This window comes from Dictyostelium discoideum (genome assembly GCF_000004695.1).
Source record: "Dictyostelium discoideum AX4 chromosome 1 chromosome, whole genome shotgun sequence".
Taxonomy (NCBI): domain Eukaryota; phylum Evosea; class Eumycetozoa; order Dictyosteliales; family Dictyosteliaceae; genus Dictyostelium; species Dictyostelium discoideum.
This window is the reverse complement of record NC_007087.3, coordinates 2,528,501-2,543,107: the sequence shown is the minus strand read 5'-3', so window position 1 is coordinate 2,543,107 and position 14,607 is coordinate 2,528,501. Positions and strand designations below refer to the sequence as shown.

Below are 14,607 nucleotides of genomic sequence, written 5' to 3'. Positions count from 1 at the left end.
TTATTATTTTAATTTTTTATAAACTTTAAATTTCCAATTAATTATTAATTTCTTATAAAACTCGTTCTTAAAATTATAACAGAACTGAGTTGCAATGAAAAAAAAAAAAAAGATATAAATAGATTAAAAATAATTTAAAATTTTATATTAATCAAATTAAACAAATATAAATAAAAATACAATTCAAAAAAACAATTTCAATTATTAAATTATTATAAATAAAAAAAAAAAATGAAATTTTTATTATCTTTAATTATTGCTTTTTTAACATTTTCAAATCAATGCTTGTCTCAATCCTCAAACTCTGCTTCATCTTCATCCTCGTCAAGTTGTCCTGAACATTATTCTGGTGAAAATTGTGAAATTTTAAATCATTATTCAAACTATTATTATGCTGCACCACCAGAACCTGATACAATAGAGTTTATTGGTTTATTTGGTGATACTCATAACAATTTAGAAATTACAATTGGTGGTCATAATTGTGTAATTAGAAATGTAAATTATTATAGAGTTAGTTGTTTTTTAGATTATTCATTGAATTTATACCAATTATATGATGTTGAAATTACACAAAATAATATAACATGGTTCCAAGAAGATTTCTATGGACCTTTGATTGAAGATTGTGGTAATGGTCAATTTTATATGGGCGCATGTCAATGTTATCTTGGATGGACTGGTCAAAATTGTAATATTGAAGCATTACCATTTGTTACTACTGTTACACCAGTTTCAGTAGATGGTGGTGTTTTTACTCTCACTGGTTGGTTTGGAAGTGATCAAACTGAATATTCATTTGAAATTGGTTTAAATAAAGTTAAAATTCATTTGACCCAATCAGATAAAATCATTGGATATGTCACTCAAGGTCCAAATGGTTTTGCTGGAAATCAAGATATTAAAATTTACAATTCAAATAATGTTTTAGTATACACTGGTGTTAATCAATTCTTATATGATCCAAACCTTTGTTTTAATAATTGTTTTAATATGGGTACTTGTAATAATGGAGTTTGTGAATGTTTCCATCCATGGATTGGAGATTTTTGTTCTCATACTATTGATTCCAATTTATGTCAATGTTCAAATTAAATTTTCTAAAAATAAACTTTATTATATTATTAAAATTATAATAATATAATCATTAAAATAATTTTTTTTTTAATTTTTTTTTTATTAAATTTAGAAAACTTTGATCTTAATTTCGAAATTCTGTGAATGATTAAATTAAATTAATTTTTTTTTTTTTTTTTTAATGGGTCGAGTGCGAAATGGTGTTTGGTTTTTATGAAAATTTTTTTTTTTTTTTTTTTTTTTATTTTTTTTAATTTAAACCCAAATGAATAATTTAAATATTATTTTAAAAATATATTTATAATATTTAAATTTATTAAACAACAATCAAAAATAAGTGGATGGTGTTCATATTCTTATGAAAAGATTGAAAATGTTGAATGGATGATAAAGAATAATCATTTAGGATTATTAAAAGATAAGATTAAAAGAAAATCAAATTTAGTTTTTTCTTTTACAAAATTAAATTATTATAATGAAGAAACTAAAATCAATAATTATAAATATTCAATATTTAATCAATTTAAACAAGATATTGATAATAATAAAGAATTATTTTTAAATTTATTAAAAAACTATTCAAATGAATTTCAGTTAATAACTACAACAATAACGACAAAGACAACGACAATTAATAATTCAATTGAATATTTAGAAAAAATTTCAATCAAATATAATAATATATCATTATATAAAATTTTAATTGAAAATTATAAATTAGAACCAAAATTATCATCATTAAAATATCAATTGATATTGGATCTTATGAAATTTCAAAAATTATTTTCAATTATTTAAAAAATAATAATAATAATAAATCAACAAAAAATAATGAAATTTGGAAAGATATTATATTTAAAAAAAGAAATAATGATCATTTTAATAAATTAATTGAAAAAGTTAATTTTTTATTAAATGATTTAAAAATTTTAAAACCAAGTAAAAGTAAATCTGAAGAATTAATTGGTTTAGGTTTATTTGAATTAAAATTATTTGAAACAAATTTAAAAACATTATTTGGTATAACAAATTTAATTTATTCATTATATGATTGTTTTAAAAAATTTATACAATATAATATTGATATTACAATTTCAAAATCATATATCAATCAATGCCAAGAATTCATTAATTTCGAAATTAACAAAGATTGATAATGAATTTGAAGAAATTCCAAAAATTCAAAAAGAATTAAATGAAATGAAATTTAATGATCATTAATAATTAATATTGAAAATAAAAATGATATTGAAATTGTAAAGAGATTATTTATATTGGTTTATAAATTTTTAGATTCAACTATTATACTTGAAAATCTAATATTTTTTAATATTAAATTTAATAATCAATATCCACTATCAATCAAAAATTTTTAAAAAATCAGAATTTGGTGATTATATTATATCATCAGAATTAAAACCTATGAATATTAATATTAATAGTTTTAATAATAATAATTCATTATATTATTGTGGAAATCATGAAAAATTGAAAATAGTAGAATTAAAGAATTAAATTGGATAATTGAAAATAATAGTAATAGTAATAATAATAATAATAATTCATTAAAAATTTCAAAAGAAGTTAATAATTTAATACTTTATAGTATTTATAAATTAGATTTAGAATTATTAAAATTAATTTATAAAATTAAATATTTTAAACCAATGTTTAATTTAAAATCTTTTGATGTATCACCATTTTCTTATGAAATTTCAATTGAAATATTTGATTTTTTATTAAGTATTATTGAATTAGATGGTGATGATAATATTTTAAGTGAAATAATTTTTAATCCAATTTTAGCATTTCATTTTAAATTAAATCATAAACAACTTTATCAAGACTCATTAAATCATATTTATAATAGGATACTTTCAATTATAAAATCAAATGAAATTCCAATCTTGGTAAATTAGAATATTATAAAATAATTAAAAAATCAAAATTAACAATTGAAAATTATAAATTCATTTTTGATAATTGGTCTGATTTATCAAATAAATCTAGGGTAGCAATTTTTAAATATTTTTTAGATTCAATTATTCAAAAGGATTTAAAATTTACTCAACTTCATAAAGGTATATTAAAATTCTATAAAACCAAAATGGTGCATTAAGAAATAAAAAAAAAAAATTCTATTTTAAAATAAATATCATTTATTTTCACATTTAATTATTTTTTATTGTTTAATCAAATAAAAAAATGAAGCTTGAAAATATGAAGATGATGCCATAATTGAATTACTATTCTTTTTGATTTAGACCATTGAATTTATCATTTTTTTGATTTTTAATTTCATCCTGTTTATCTTTTTCTAGTTTTTCTATTTCTTTTTTAATTTTGCTTTTACCTTTACTATTACTATTACTATTAATAAAGTATTAATTGGATAGTTAGCTATAATTTTACATTCAATGTCACAAAAAGTTTAAAAATAATTTAGTTTTTTTATTAAAAAATTAAAATTAATTAGAAATATTCAGAGGAATAATTAATATTAATATTAGTAAACAATAATTAAAATGTTATACATGTAAAAACACAAAAAATGAATTTTGTATCAAATTAAATTATTGATAAAACCATTATCTCATTTTATTTTTTATTTTTTTTTAAAAATTATTTTAATTGTTTTTATTTTGTTTTAATGCAAACATAAGTTGAATATGAAACCGAATAAGTGGAGTTTTTATGGGTGGTATTATCTGTGCATGTTAGATAAGTTGAAAGATCATAATGAAGTTCTTTTTCATTTGTTGGACATTTGACATTAGTTCCAATCGTTGGTTGGAGATCTATTGAATATGGATTGGCTGAATCATAAATACATGTGGAATCATCATCAATTGATGGAGTTGGTGGTAATGTTGGTTCTGGAATTATGTTATCATCTTGTGATGGTTGAGATTTCATTGTACATCTATAGTATGGATAATCTGTAATGCATGTAATTGAGTTCTTATAGAAAAAGATTTGAGTATCATCTGTATCTGCTAAACAAGAAATCGTATTGTTATCTTGACTTAATGATTCATCTTTTGAGCATGAAAGTGTAGTATTCATAGTGAAGTAATTTTCAGTTTCATTATTATAACATCTTAATGGACTATTATTAGAGTGTGTTGATAATGAATTTTCAATGAGATTATATTGACATTCTAAAATATTTGAATATTCATCATCTTCAATTGGATCGGATGGTATGATGAATGGTGGTGAAATTTCACATGATTTTGTTGAGTCAATATGACAAATTAATGTTGAATTACCAAATGTGGTTGTTGAATTTGTTCCATCTTGATGTTGTTGAGCACATATCATACCATCGTTAATAAGATCAGGTTTACAAGAGAATGATTCGTTGAAAATTGATGAAATTCCATTACCATCAATACATACTATATCTTGACCGTAAAGATTATCGACTTGTAAAGTTAATCTTGAATAATCGACCATACATCTTACCCAATAGTTATCGGTCGGTGTTGGAGTTGGTGAAATAGTTGGAGTTGTAGTTGGAGTTGGTGATGGTGTACTTCCACCTGAAATAAGAATGACTGTTGCTGTTACAATTGCAGTAATAACAACACCACCTGCAGTTGCTGCTATTACTGATACCCTTGTAAAGACTACTGCAACACCTTCGGTCGTTGCACCGGCAATAGCTGTTGCTGTTGACGCTGTAGTTGCTGTTGCAATCGCGGTACCTGTTGCAGTTGTTGTTGCTGCTGCTGTGGCTACTGATGTTCCACCAATGAAAATGCTTGTTATTAGTCTACTTATGGCTGCTGATACTGCTGCTCCAATTGCACTTCCGATAATACTTATTATGGTATCTTTTGGTCCATTATTGTCTTTATCATCATCATCGTGGCTATCACTGTCATCATCGTTTTTGTGAGTGAATTGTGAATAGGTTGGTTGATAACTTTCATAGGTTAATGTTAATTGTTTAGTGCCTGCACTTGATTTCAACACTATACAACGAACTTCATTTGGAGATATAGTATTGATATTTAAACAATTACTACTTCCAATTGTAATTTTGGGAGTGTTTGTTGAATATCCAAGATTATGTCCTTTAATGGTGATATGAGTATTTGATTTTGAGCTACTTGATGATGGTGTTACACTTTCAATTATTGGATTTGAGTAAACGAATGAAGTATCGATATTACTTATTTGACCATTTAATTCTACAGCAATTGGTACATTAAATTCATCACCACTAAGAGTTTTAATTTTAATAGATGTTTTTGTTTTTTCAATGATTGTTGTTGGTTCATTATTAAATTTAACAACAATTTCATCAGATCCATCTTCATATTCTATAAAGTTATTACCAATGATTGTTATTAAATCATCACCTTTGAATGAAAGATATGATGGTAAACCAATACTTTTAATTTCTGGTGGTCCATAGTATTTATATGTAATGTTATCGTTTGAATCTTGATTGCCAACATTTAATAAAACAATGGATTCAATTGAATTCTCCACGATTGGAACTTTACATGTAAATGTATGATTTGGATAGAATTGAATATCTTGACATTCGTTATTACCAATTTTAATTAGTTGATCACTCTTTCCAAAACTATCACCTTGAATTGTAATTAATACTTCTTGATTACATCTTCCTTTATTTGGATTGATTGATTGAATAAATGGTTTATCATATGAAAATTGTTGATTTTCTTCAGTTTCTTGATTTTCAATTTTAACTTTAATCGATAAATCTTTACCTTGACCTACTGGAACTTGACATGAAACTTTTGTTGAATCAATCCATTTGATTTCTTCACATTTTTTATTATCAATAAGTACTGAACTATTGCTGTTGTCTTTTGATAATAATTCGATTGGAATAAAGTTTTCACCAGTTATAGTAATAATTTTATTGGAATGTGTTGGTGCTGTGTAGTATTTAAAATCTTCAATCTTTGGAGGTTTATATGAGAATGAGTTTTCTTCATTTGATTTTTGAGTTCCAACCAAAATGAATATAGTATGATTAGTTCCAACTCCTGCTAATGGTTTACATGTTAGTTCTGTTGAGTTAATCCATGTAATATCATTACAAAACTCGTTATTGATAGTAACTGAATTTATTGAGTTATCTTTATTTTCTTCTTTGTTGTAATGTTCTACTAAAGTTGATGGAATGAAATTGGTACCTGTAATTTTAATAGTTTCACTGCCACTGGTTGATGCTAATAGTGTTTTACTGTCAATCATTGGTTTTTCATATGAAAAGAAAACATTTTCATTTGATTGTTGATTGGCAACTGTTACAACTATTTTATAATCTAAACCAATACCTTGAATTAATTTACATTTAATTGTTGTCGAATTTATCCACTTTGTTTCATTACATTTATTTTCACCAATTCTAACGAAATTATCATTTTCATTATGTTTTTCTTGATTATAATTTTCAATAAAGTTTTCACCTGTAATTGTGATTTCAGTATTTCCATCAGTTGGACTACTATAGTTTTTAATATCTAAAATTGGTTTATCATATGAAAAGTAGACCGTTTCATTTGAGTTTTGATTACCAACTGTTATGATAACTTTATGATTGATACCAGTACCTGATATTGGTTTACATTTAACTGTTGTTGAATTGATCCAAATAGTTTCATTACATTTATTATCACCAATCATTATATAGTTCTCTGATTGATTGAAATTATTATTATCTGCTAATTCTTTTGGAATAAAGTTGATACCTGTTATTGTAATTTCAGTATTACCATTTGTTGAACCTGTGTAATTCTTTAAATCTAAAATTGGCTTCTCATATGAGAAGTAAACGGTTTCGTTTGAATCTTGATTACCAACTTTAATGATAATTTTGTAATTTGACCCGATACCTGCTATTGGTTTACATTTGACTGTTGTTGAATTAATCCAAATAGTTTCATTACAATATTGTTTACCTAATAGTATTGAATTTATGGTTTTATTTTCATTTTGGTTGTAATGATCTGATAACTCTTTTGGAATAAAGTTATTACCTGTTATTATAATTTCATTGTTACCATCTGTTGAAGAATAGTAATGTGTTTCATTTCCAGTGGAATTATTGATTGTATCAAGTTTTGGTGGATCGTAAGAATACAAATAATCAGTATGATTTGATGATTGAAGGCCTACTTTTACAATGATTGTATGATTAACACCAATTCCTGGTGGGATTGTACAATTTAATTCATAGGAATTGGTCCAATTAATTGATTGACAAAGATAGCTTTCACCAATTAATATTTCTGATTGATTTAACCATTGTGCAATAGTTTCATTGTTTTCATAGTATGGACTTAAATTTTCGAATGGTAAAAAGTTGTAACCATTTATAACGATTACTTCACCACCATCAGTGCTTGCTAATGAAGAGTTTTGTTTTAATTGTTCAATCCATGGTTCATAATAAGAGTAGGTGAAAGTTTGGTTTTGGAATTCTGAAATTTTAATACTGATTGATTTATCTTTACCAATCGAATCAGCTAAAATACAATTTAATATATCAAAGTTTTCATCGATATATTGATAATTATTATATTTTAAATATTGACAAATTCCTTGATCTTTTATATCATCTTCAATAATTTCTAAACTTTCACAGAAATCGAATTCGCAACTTGCATAAAACTCTTGGTTAATAATAATATCGACTTGTTCTGCAATGTATGTACCTAAACCTCTACCTATTACTGTGAAATAATTTGTACCTGTTGTGTTTAATTTTGATTCATAATTTGAAAGAATGACTTGGTCTATAATTGGTGAAGGATAACTAAATGATATTTCTTCTAAACTGTATTGATCATCTGAATGAACAACTACAAGTCCACCAATAAATCCAAATGGTGCTGAAACAATAATCTTTTGATTTGAAATGAATTCAATATCATTTACTAATATGTCTCCAATTTTTACTGATTGACCTTTTCTAAAATTATTACCATTAATTGTAACTTTTGTATTGTAATCTCCATTTGTTGGTAATATACTATTAATAATTGGTCTTTCAAATGAAAATTCTAAATTAATATCATCGTTTATAATCATTGGTAAACTATTACTATAAAATAATCGAATGTAACTTTGAAAAAAATATATTTTAAATATTAATATATATTTTTTTTTTAATTTTTTTTTTTTTTTTTACATACTTTAAAGAACCTAAACCAGAAGCAATAAATGAAAATGAATCAACTCCATTTATGCTTGTTAATCCAAATATAGTATCAGTTAATTCAAGATCATCAATAAAAACTTGAATGCTTGGATTTGTAATACCATATGGGAAGAAATTAAAACCAATTACTTTAATTTCAGAATTCATTTGAATTGGACCACTTGATGGGTATTGAATTTGAGTTACTGTTGAAATTGGATATTTAAAAAAGAATGATTTTTTAAAATAAAACAAGAAATTATATATATTATTTTCACTATAATCATTGTAAAAAGTAATTTGAGAGGCCGAGTATGATTCGATTTCTGGTGGTACTGAACAACTAAGAGTTTGAATATAATCATTTTGATTTGTAATAATATTACCAATGATTGGACATTCATAACCTGATAAAAATATTCTAGTTGAACTATCAAATAATCTACCAATAATTGTAAGTGAATATTGATATGGTGCTTGAAGTGTTGTTATTGGATTAATTACTTGATTTATAATTGGAATGATTGAACATGATTGTAATACTTTTCCACTTTGGTAGTCTTGAATAGTTGATTCTGTAAAGCTACAAATTGCTGAATCAAATGTAATAATTGAAAGACCATACTCTGGGTTACTTGATGATTTATAGAAATAAGTTTGATATGGTGAATCTGGATAACTGATTTTTGATGAAATTGAAAGTTCAATTAAATGGAAAATATCTGAATTGATTTCAAAAAGGTAATTTAATGAATTCTTAACTCTTTTATTATCATAAATACATGGATTCTTTGGTGTAATATATTTTGCAAGTGTTTTAACTGTTGAGTATGATTCTGATGATTTGAAATAATTATAGAATTTACCACTTGTCCAATCATTAATAATTGAATTTCCAATCCAACTTGATTCAATTTTATTTTTAATATATGTGAGATTATATTGCTCGATTTGTTCTAAACATACACCTGTTAATAAAAGAGTACTCTTTAAATCTTTTTTATTTTCTCTAATAACTTTTTCTAATTCCTTTGAGATTATAATGTAAAAAATTAGTATTTTTTAGTTTTTTTTTTCCTCTGTAATTAAAATGTTTAAAAACTTACTAAATTTGATAAATCGCTACAGAGGAAATCGCATTGCCCTAAATATGAGAAATAATCATTTAATTCGGTTTGTTGACCTCCAACTGTTACTTGGATATTTAAATTATCACCAGTTCCAATTGGCACATTACAAATAACAGATTTTGAATCTACCCATGTTACAGAGTTACAAGGAATACCTCCAATTTTGACAGAACTTGATGAACCTGCTGAAACACCAACTGGTACAAAATTAGAACCAGTTATTAAAATATTACTATTTGCAAAGTTTTCATATTTTTTATTATCTAATTCAGGTTGTTTATAAAAAATTACTGGATATGGACTCGTTTCAGTACTTTGGCTTCCAACATTTACAATTGTAAGGATTGCTCCAATACCTTTTTGTACGATGGCTTTTACATGTGTTGAGTTAATCCATTTCCATGATGAAGATAAAACATTATTAAACGTGACTGAATTTGGTGAACCAATTAATGATTGATTATTAATTTGATCTGCAAGCGAGGCTGGAATAAAATTTGTACCTTTTATAATAGTTTCCCCACCATCAGTTGGAACTGCTAATATGTCGAGCAAAGCTGGTGGAGAATAATATAAATAATAATCTATTGGATTTTCATTTAAATCACTTGGATATATAGTTTTTGATGTTTGTTTACCGACAGTTACCGTAACGATGAATGGTCCACCGAAACCTGGTGGTGCAACACATAAAATCGATTTAGAACTCTTCCAATTGATATTGGTGTTTGTAAGATTTATTCCTTTAAAAGTAACAAAATTATCATTATTCCAAATGATTACAGATGTGTTTAAACCGAGATCAATGATTTCTTGTGTTGGTGGAAAGTTTTTACCACTCAATTGAAAACTAGCACCATCGGTTGGAATACGAATGCCAGGTTGTGTATAATATAAGAGAGGTGCTTTATAAGAGTATGCAAATGTAAATGTTTGTGATGGGAATTTAATGATACCACTTCCAACACCTAATGATGATTTGATACAAACAAAAACATCATACTTGGAATAATCGAAAAACTGGGAATTCTCAGAGTAAACTGTTGAATCAATACATGGATGACCTACTGCTGATTCTGGAATTGATGGAATTTTTGATGAACTTGGACAATACTTTTCAATTTCACAATAAATTGCTTCTTTTTCAATATTATCGATGTATGGATAAATGGTGATATTGGTTATTAAAGAACGATGGTTTTGACCAATAACAAAGAATCTATTGATGATATCTGTACTAAATGGTTGGCTAATTACTTTGACAATCATTGGTGATGGATATGAAAATGAAAGTTTATCAGAGGTAGTTGGATTAAGTATATTTTGAGTGTAGACTAATGCATTACCAAAACCATTTGGAACAATTACTTTTACAGAATTTACGGTTCTTGATGTTATTGTTGCTTTGACCTTACTATTGTCGTCAATTATGTTGAAATAAACATCATATCTATTTGTATCTAAATTTTGACCATTAATTGTGATAGTATCTCCAATTTTCCCTGTTGGTGGTGTTAAACTGTACACTGTAATGGTTGGTGAATAATATGGACATGAAAGCAAATAATTCGAAATAACTAAAGTTTGTAAATTTGAAACTATTGAATAGTAGCATAGCAAATTTTTGTATTTAATAATTGCAAGACCTCCAGTTGATGTTGATAAAAGTTTATGTGTTGATAATGTAATTTCTCCATCTGAATATGTATATTTGGTAACGGTTGAACTGGCTGCACGATTTGAAATTTCAAGAAGATCATTTGTAATAGTAAGAAAATCATTGATTGAATTTTTTGCTTTACTTAACCCATTGGTACCATATGTACATAAATTATCATGTGTAATTGAAATAACATATGGTGAAATCGATGTTTGTGGTTTACCTGTTAATAATAGTGAATAAAGTTGTCCACCCATCCAATCATCATATTCATTGTGGTTTAAAACCCAAGTATTGTTGAATGTACCAAGTAATGATTGTGCACCTGTACCATATTTATTAATCTCTGAGAAACAAACGCCTAAATTTAAAAGTACACTAACTATATCTTTTGGATTTAAAGCACCTGGTGGTGTACAACTGTATAAACATGGATTTCCAACAGCTGGCAATACTGGTGCATAATTAATTGGACATGCATATTTTGTTTTAATTTCGATTGTATATATACATGCCCAATCATTGGCAGTCTCAGTCGCGCTAACCACAACGTTTATTGCTGTTGTATCACATACCATTTTTAAAAAGTTCACTCTTTGATATCTTGTATTTTGGCATACTCTGGTTAAATCAAATGGTGTAGTATGATATATATCTATACCATTATTACTTAGATACATTGATGTATTTTTTAAACTACCGACTTGAGTAACAACATTACCGCTGATAATTGAACAAGCTTGATAATCTACCCCTGGAGCATACCCGATTAATGCACAATAATTAACAGTATTACCTATACCGTAATAAAGCTGTTAGAAAAAATTAATAAAGTAAAGTTAGTAAATATATACATAAAATATTTAAATTTCAGTTTCACACGTTTGTTTGTCAAAAAAAAAAAACAAAAAAAAAAAAAATTTTAAAAATTATCCCTTACTTTATATGGATATATATCACCAAGAAAAAAATCTGCAGATTTTGGACTATCTTTCCCTCTAATTAAAATTAATAGTTTTGGTTGTTAATAAAGATTATTATTATTATTATTATTATTATTATTATTATTATTATTATTATTATTATTATTATTATTATTATTATTATTATTATTATTATTATTATTATTATTATTATTATTATTATTATTATTATTTATAATTTATAATTAAATTTAATTTAAAACTTACGTTTTTATTGGAGTAATATCATAAAAGGTAGTATTAATTCTATTGTAATAAATTGTTGATTCACATACATATTTAGTTTTAATTGTTACTGTATATACACATGCAGGAGATTCTAAAGTTGAAACTAATTGATAATGTTGGTTTTCATCACAATTTAAAACAATAATAAAAGTTCTTTTATTGGAATTTAATGGGCAACTAGTTGTTGTTGGTGAAGTATATTCGAATTTAACTTGATCTAAATCAAATGTTACTCTTTGACCTAAACTTGCCTTCGCAAGTGGATTAAAACTTTTATAACGTGGATCATATTGACAAGCAAAATAATAATCATTAAATGCATCGCTACACATTTGTGCTTTATTACCAATATTGAATACAATATTATATTCATATCCGTCTGTAATATTACTTGTTGTATAATTTCTTGTTGAATCCCTATTATTTATTTTATTATTAATAATTGTTAGAAGTGCAAGAGAATAAAACATTAAAAAAGTTTTTTAATTAAATTGAATACTTACAACATCAATGGTGAAAGGTCATAATATTGTGATTCTTTGAATAAACGTAATGTTGGACATGCGTATTTAGTATAAACCTTAATTTGATAAATGCATTGTGATTCTAATGTAAATTTATCTACATAATATTCTGTGAATGGATCACAAATTAAAATATACTTTGATGAATATTTGTTACCATTTGATGAGCATTCTGTGAAACCAGTTGTTGAACTATAAATTATGGTTATTACATCATTTGTAAATGTAATTGTTCTTGGTTGACTGAGAGATCCTACCATAACTGATTTTGGTGATGTTGCATATCTTGAATCTAGTTTATAATTGATCGCTTTATTAGCAACTGTTAAAATACATGATTGATAACTTAATGTTGATGTACCGAAAGTACCACATCTATTTACATTTCCGAATAAATTAAAGAGAATATCTTTTGTTTGGTCATCATTGGTGATTTGGTGTGAAGTGCTTGTTAATCTGTGGGAAAAAAAAATAAAAATAAAAAAATTAAAAAAAAAAAAAAAAAAGTGAAAAAAGATTAGATTTTTTTGTTTTTTTATTTTGTGTTTGGTTCTTTTTTTTTTTTTATTTTTTGATAATTATTTTAAAAAAAAAAAATATAAAAAAATAAATATGAAAAAGAATTTAATAACTTACAATTTCATTGGTGTTAAATCATAAAATAGACCTTGATTAAATAATACTCCTCTATTTTTGCATACTAATTTTGAAGCGATATAAATTGTATGTTCACATAACACTCTTCTGTTGTAAGTACTTGTAACTTTAAATGGTTCATTTGGATCACAAGTGATAACTAAAATCATAGTTCTACGGTTACCATTAGAGGCACATGTTGTTGATGGTAAAAGAGCTGATTGATATTTAATAGTAATACCATCTGTTCTAAATGTAACAAAATGAGATTCTGAAAGTAAACCAACAGAATTAAGAACTCTTTGTGAATTTTGTACAATAAAAGTACAACCTACTGAAAGACCACCTGGACACATATGATCATTAAAACAAGGATTAAAATATATTGTATATGGTGTTTGAATTCCACCAGAAAGCTCAGCTGTGAAACTTGCACTGTGGGAACCTTGATGATCAGGTATGACAATAGCTCTTAAATCATAATAATCGTTATTTACAAAATCATAAAAAACACATGATGATAGTGTACCATTTGTTGACCAATTTTTTGTATCAAATGTGTAACTACCAAATGTGAAACAATTACAATATAAAATAAATAATAAAAATGATATAACTATTTTAAATTTTACCATTTTTTTTTTTTAATTTCAATATGATTATTTTTTTAAAAAAAAAAAAAAAAAAGAGTGTGGTTGATTGAAAAAAAAAATATAGTATTTTCCAAACCGTATTTTAAAGTGGTTGATTAAAAAAAAAATGTTGTATTTTCCAAACCGTATTTAAAGCGACAAAGATGCAAAGCTAAAAAGTGTCACAAAAAATAAAAACCAGGCTTTGTGAAAAAAAAAAAAAAAACTAAGCGGTTTGTGGGGTAATTTTTATTATTTTTTTTTTATAAAATAATGGGTCGAAAAAAATAAAAAAAAAAAATCTAAAAATATTTAAAAAAGATTTTCAATAATCAAAGGAGTGGGAAAATCATCTAAAAACGATTAAAAAAAAATATTTTCGTTCGTTTTTTTATTTTATTTTAAATGATCCAATTTTAGATTTTTTTCTTTTTTGTTGACGACAAAGCTATTTTTTTTTTTTTTTTTTTTTTTCGCAAAAACACACCCAATTTTTTTTTATACCATTAAAAAATTGAAACATTATAATATTAGACAATAGATCTAAG

General features: G+C 24.9%; 4 protein-coding genes across 4 annotated transcripts; 3 read left to right on the top strand and 1 right to left on the bottom strand.

Moving 5' to 3' along the window:
- Positions 1-231: 231 nt before the first annotated feature.
- Positions 232-1,095, top strand: DDB_G0269322 (hypothetical protein; the record flags this gene model as incomplete). The annotated part of the gene is made up of 1 exon (XM_640786.1): positions 232-1,095. One exon carries the CDS (start codon positions 232-234, stop codon positions 1,093-1,095), a length of 864 nt encoding a protein of 287 aa, XP_645878.1.
- Positions 1,096-1,274: 179 nt separating this feature from the next.
- Positions 1,275-1,875, top strand: DDB_G0269320 (hypothetical protein; the record flags this gene model as incomplete). The annotated part of the gene is made up of 2 exons (XM_640785.1): positions 1,275-1,279; positions 1,416-1,875. The coding sequence occupies 2 exons, from the start codon at positions 1,275-1,277 to the stop codon at positions 1,873-1,875; spliced, it is 465 nt and encodes a 154-aa protein (XP_645877.1).
- Positions 1,876-2,319: 444 nt separating this feature from the next.
- DDB_G0269318 (hypothetical protein) lies at positions 2,320-2,996 on the top strand (the record flags this gene model as incomplete). Its single annotated transcript, XM_640784.1, has 2 exons — positions 2,320-2,333; positions 2,576-2,996. 2 exons carry the CDS (start codon positions 2,320-2,322, stop codon positions 2,994-2,996), a joined length of 435 nt encoding a protein of 144 aa, XP_645876.1.
- Positions 2,997-3,714: 718 nt separating this feature from the next.
- On the bottom strand, positions 3,715-14,062 carry DDB_G0270480 (hypothetical protein; the record flags this gene model as incomplete). The annotated part of the gene is made up of 8 exons (XM_640783.2): positions 3,715-6,926; positions 6,960-8,191; positions 8,262-9,295; positions 9,373-11,868; positions 11,997-12,054; positions 12,247-12,684; positions 12,771-13,343; positions 13,428-14,062. 8 exons carry the CDS (start codon positions 14,060-14,062, stop codon positions 3,715-3,717), a joined length of 9,678 nt encoding a protein of 3,225 aa, XP_645875.2.
- Between the last annotated feature and the right edge of the window lie 545 nt (positions 14,063-14,607).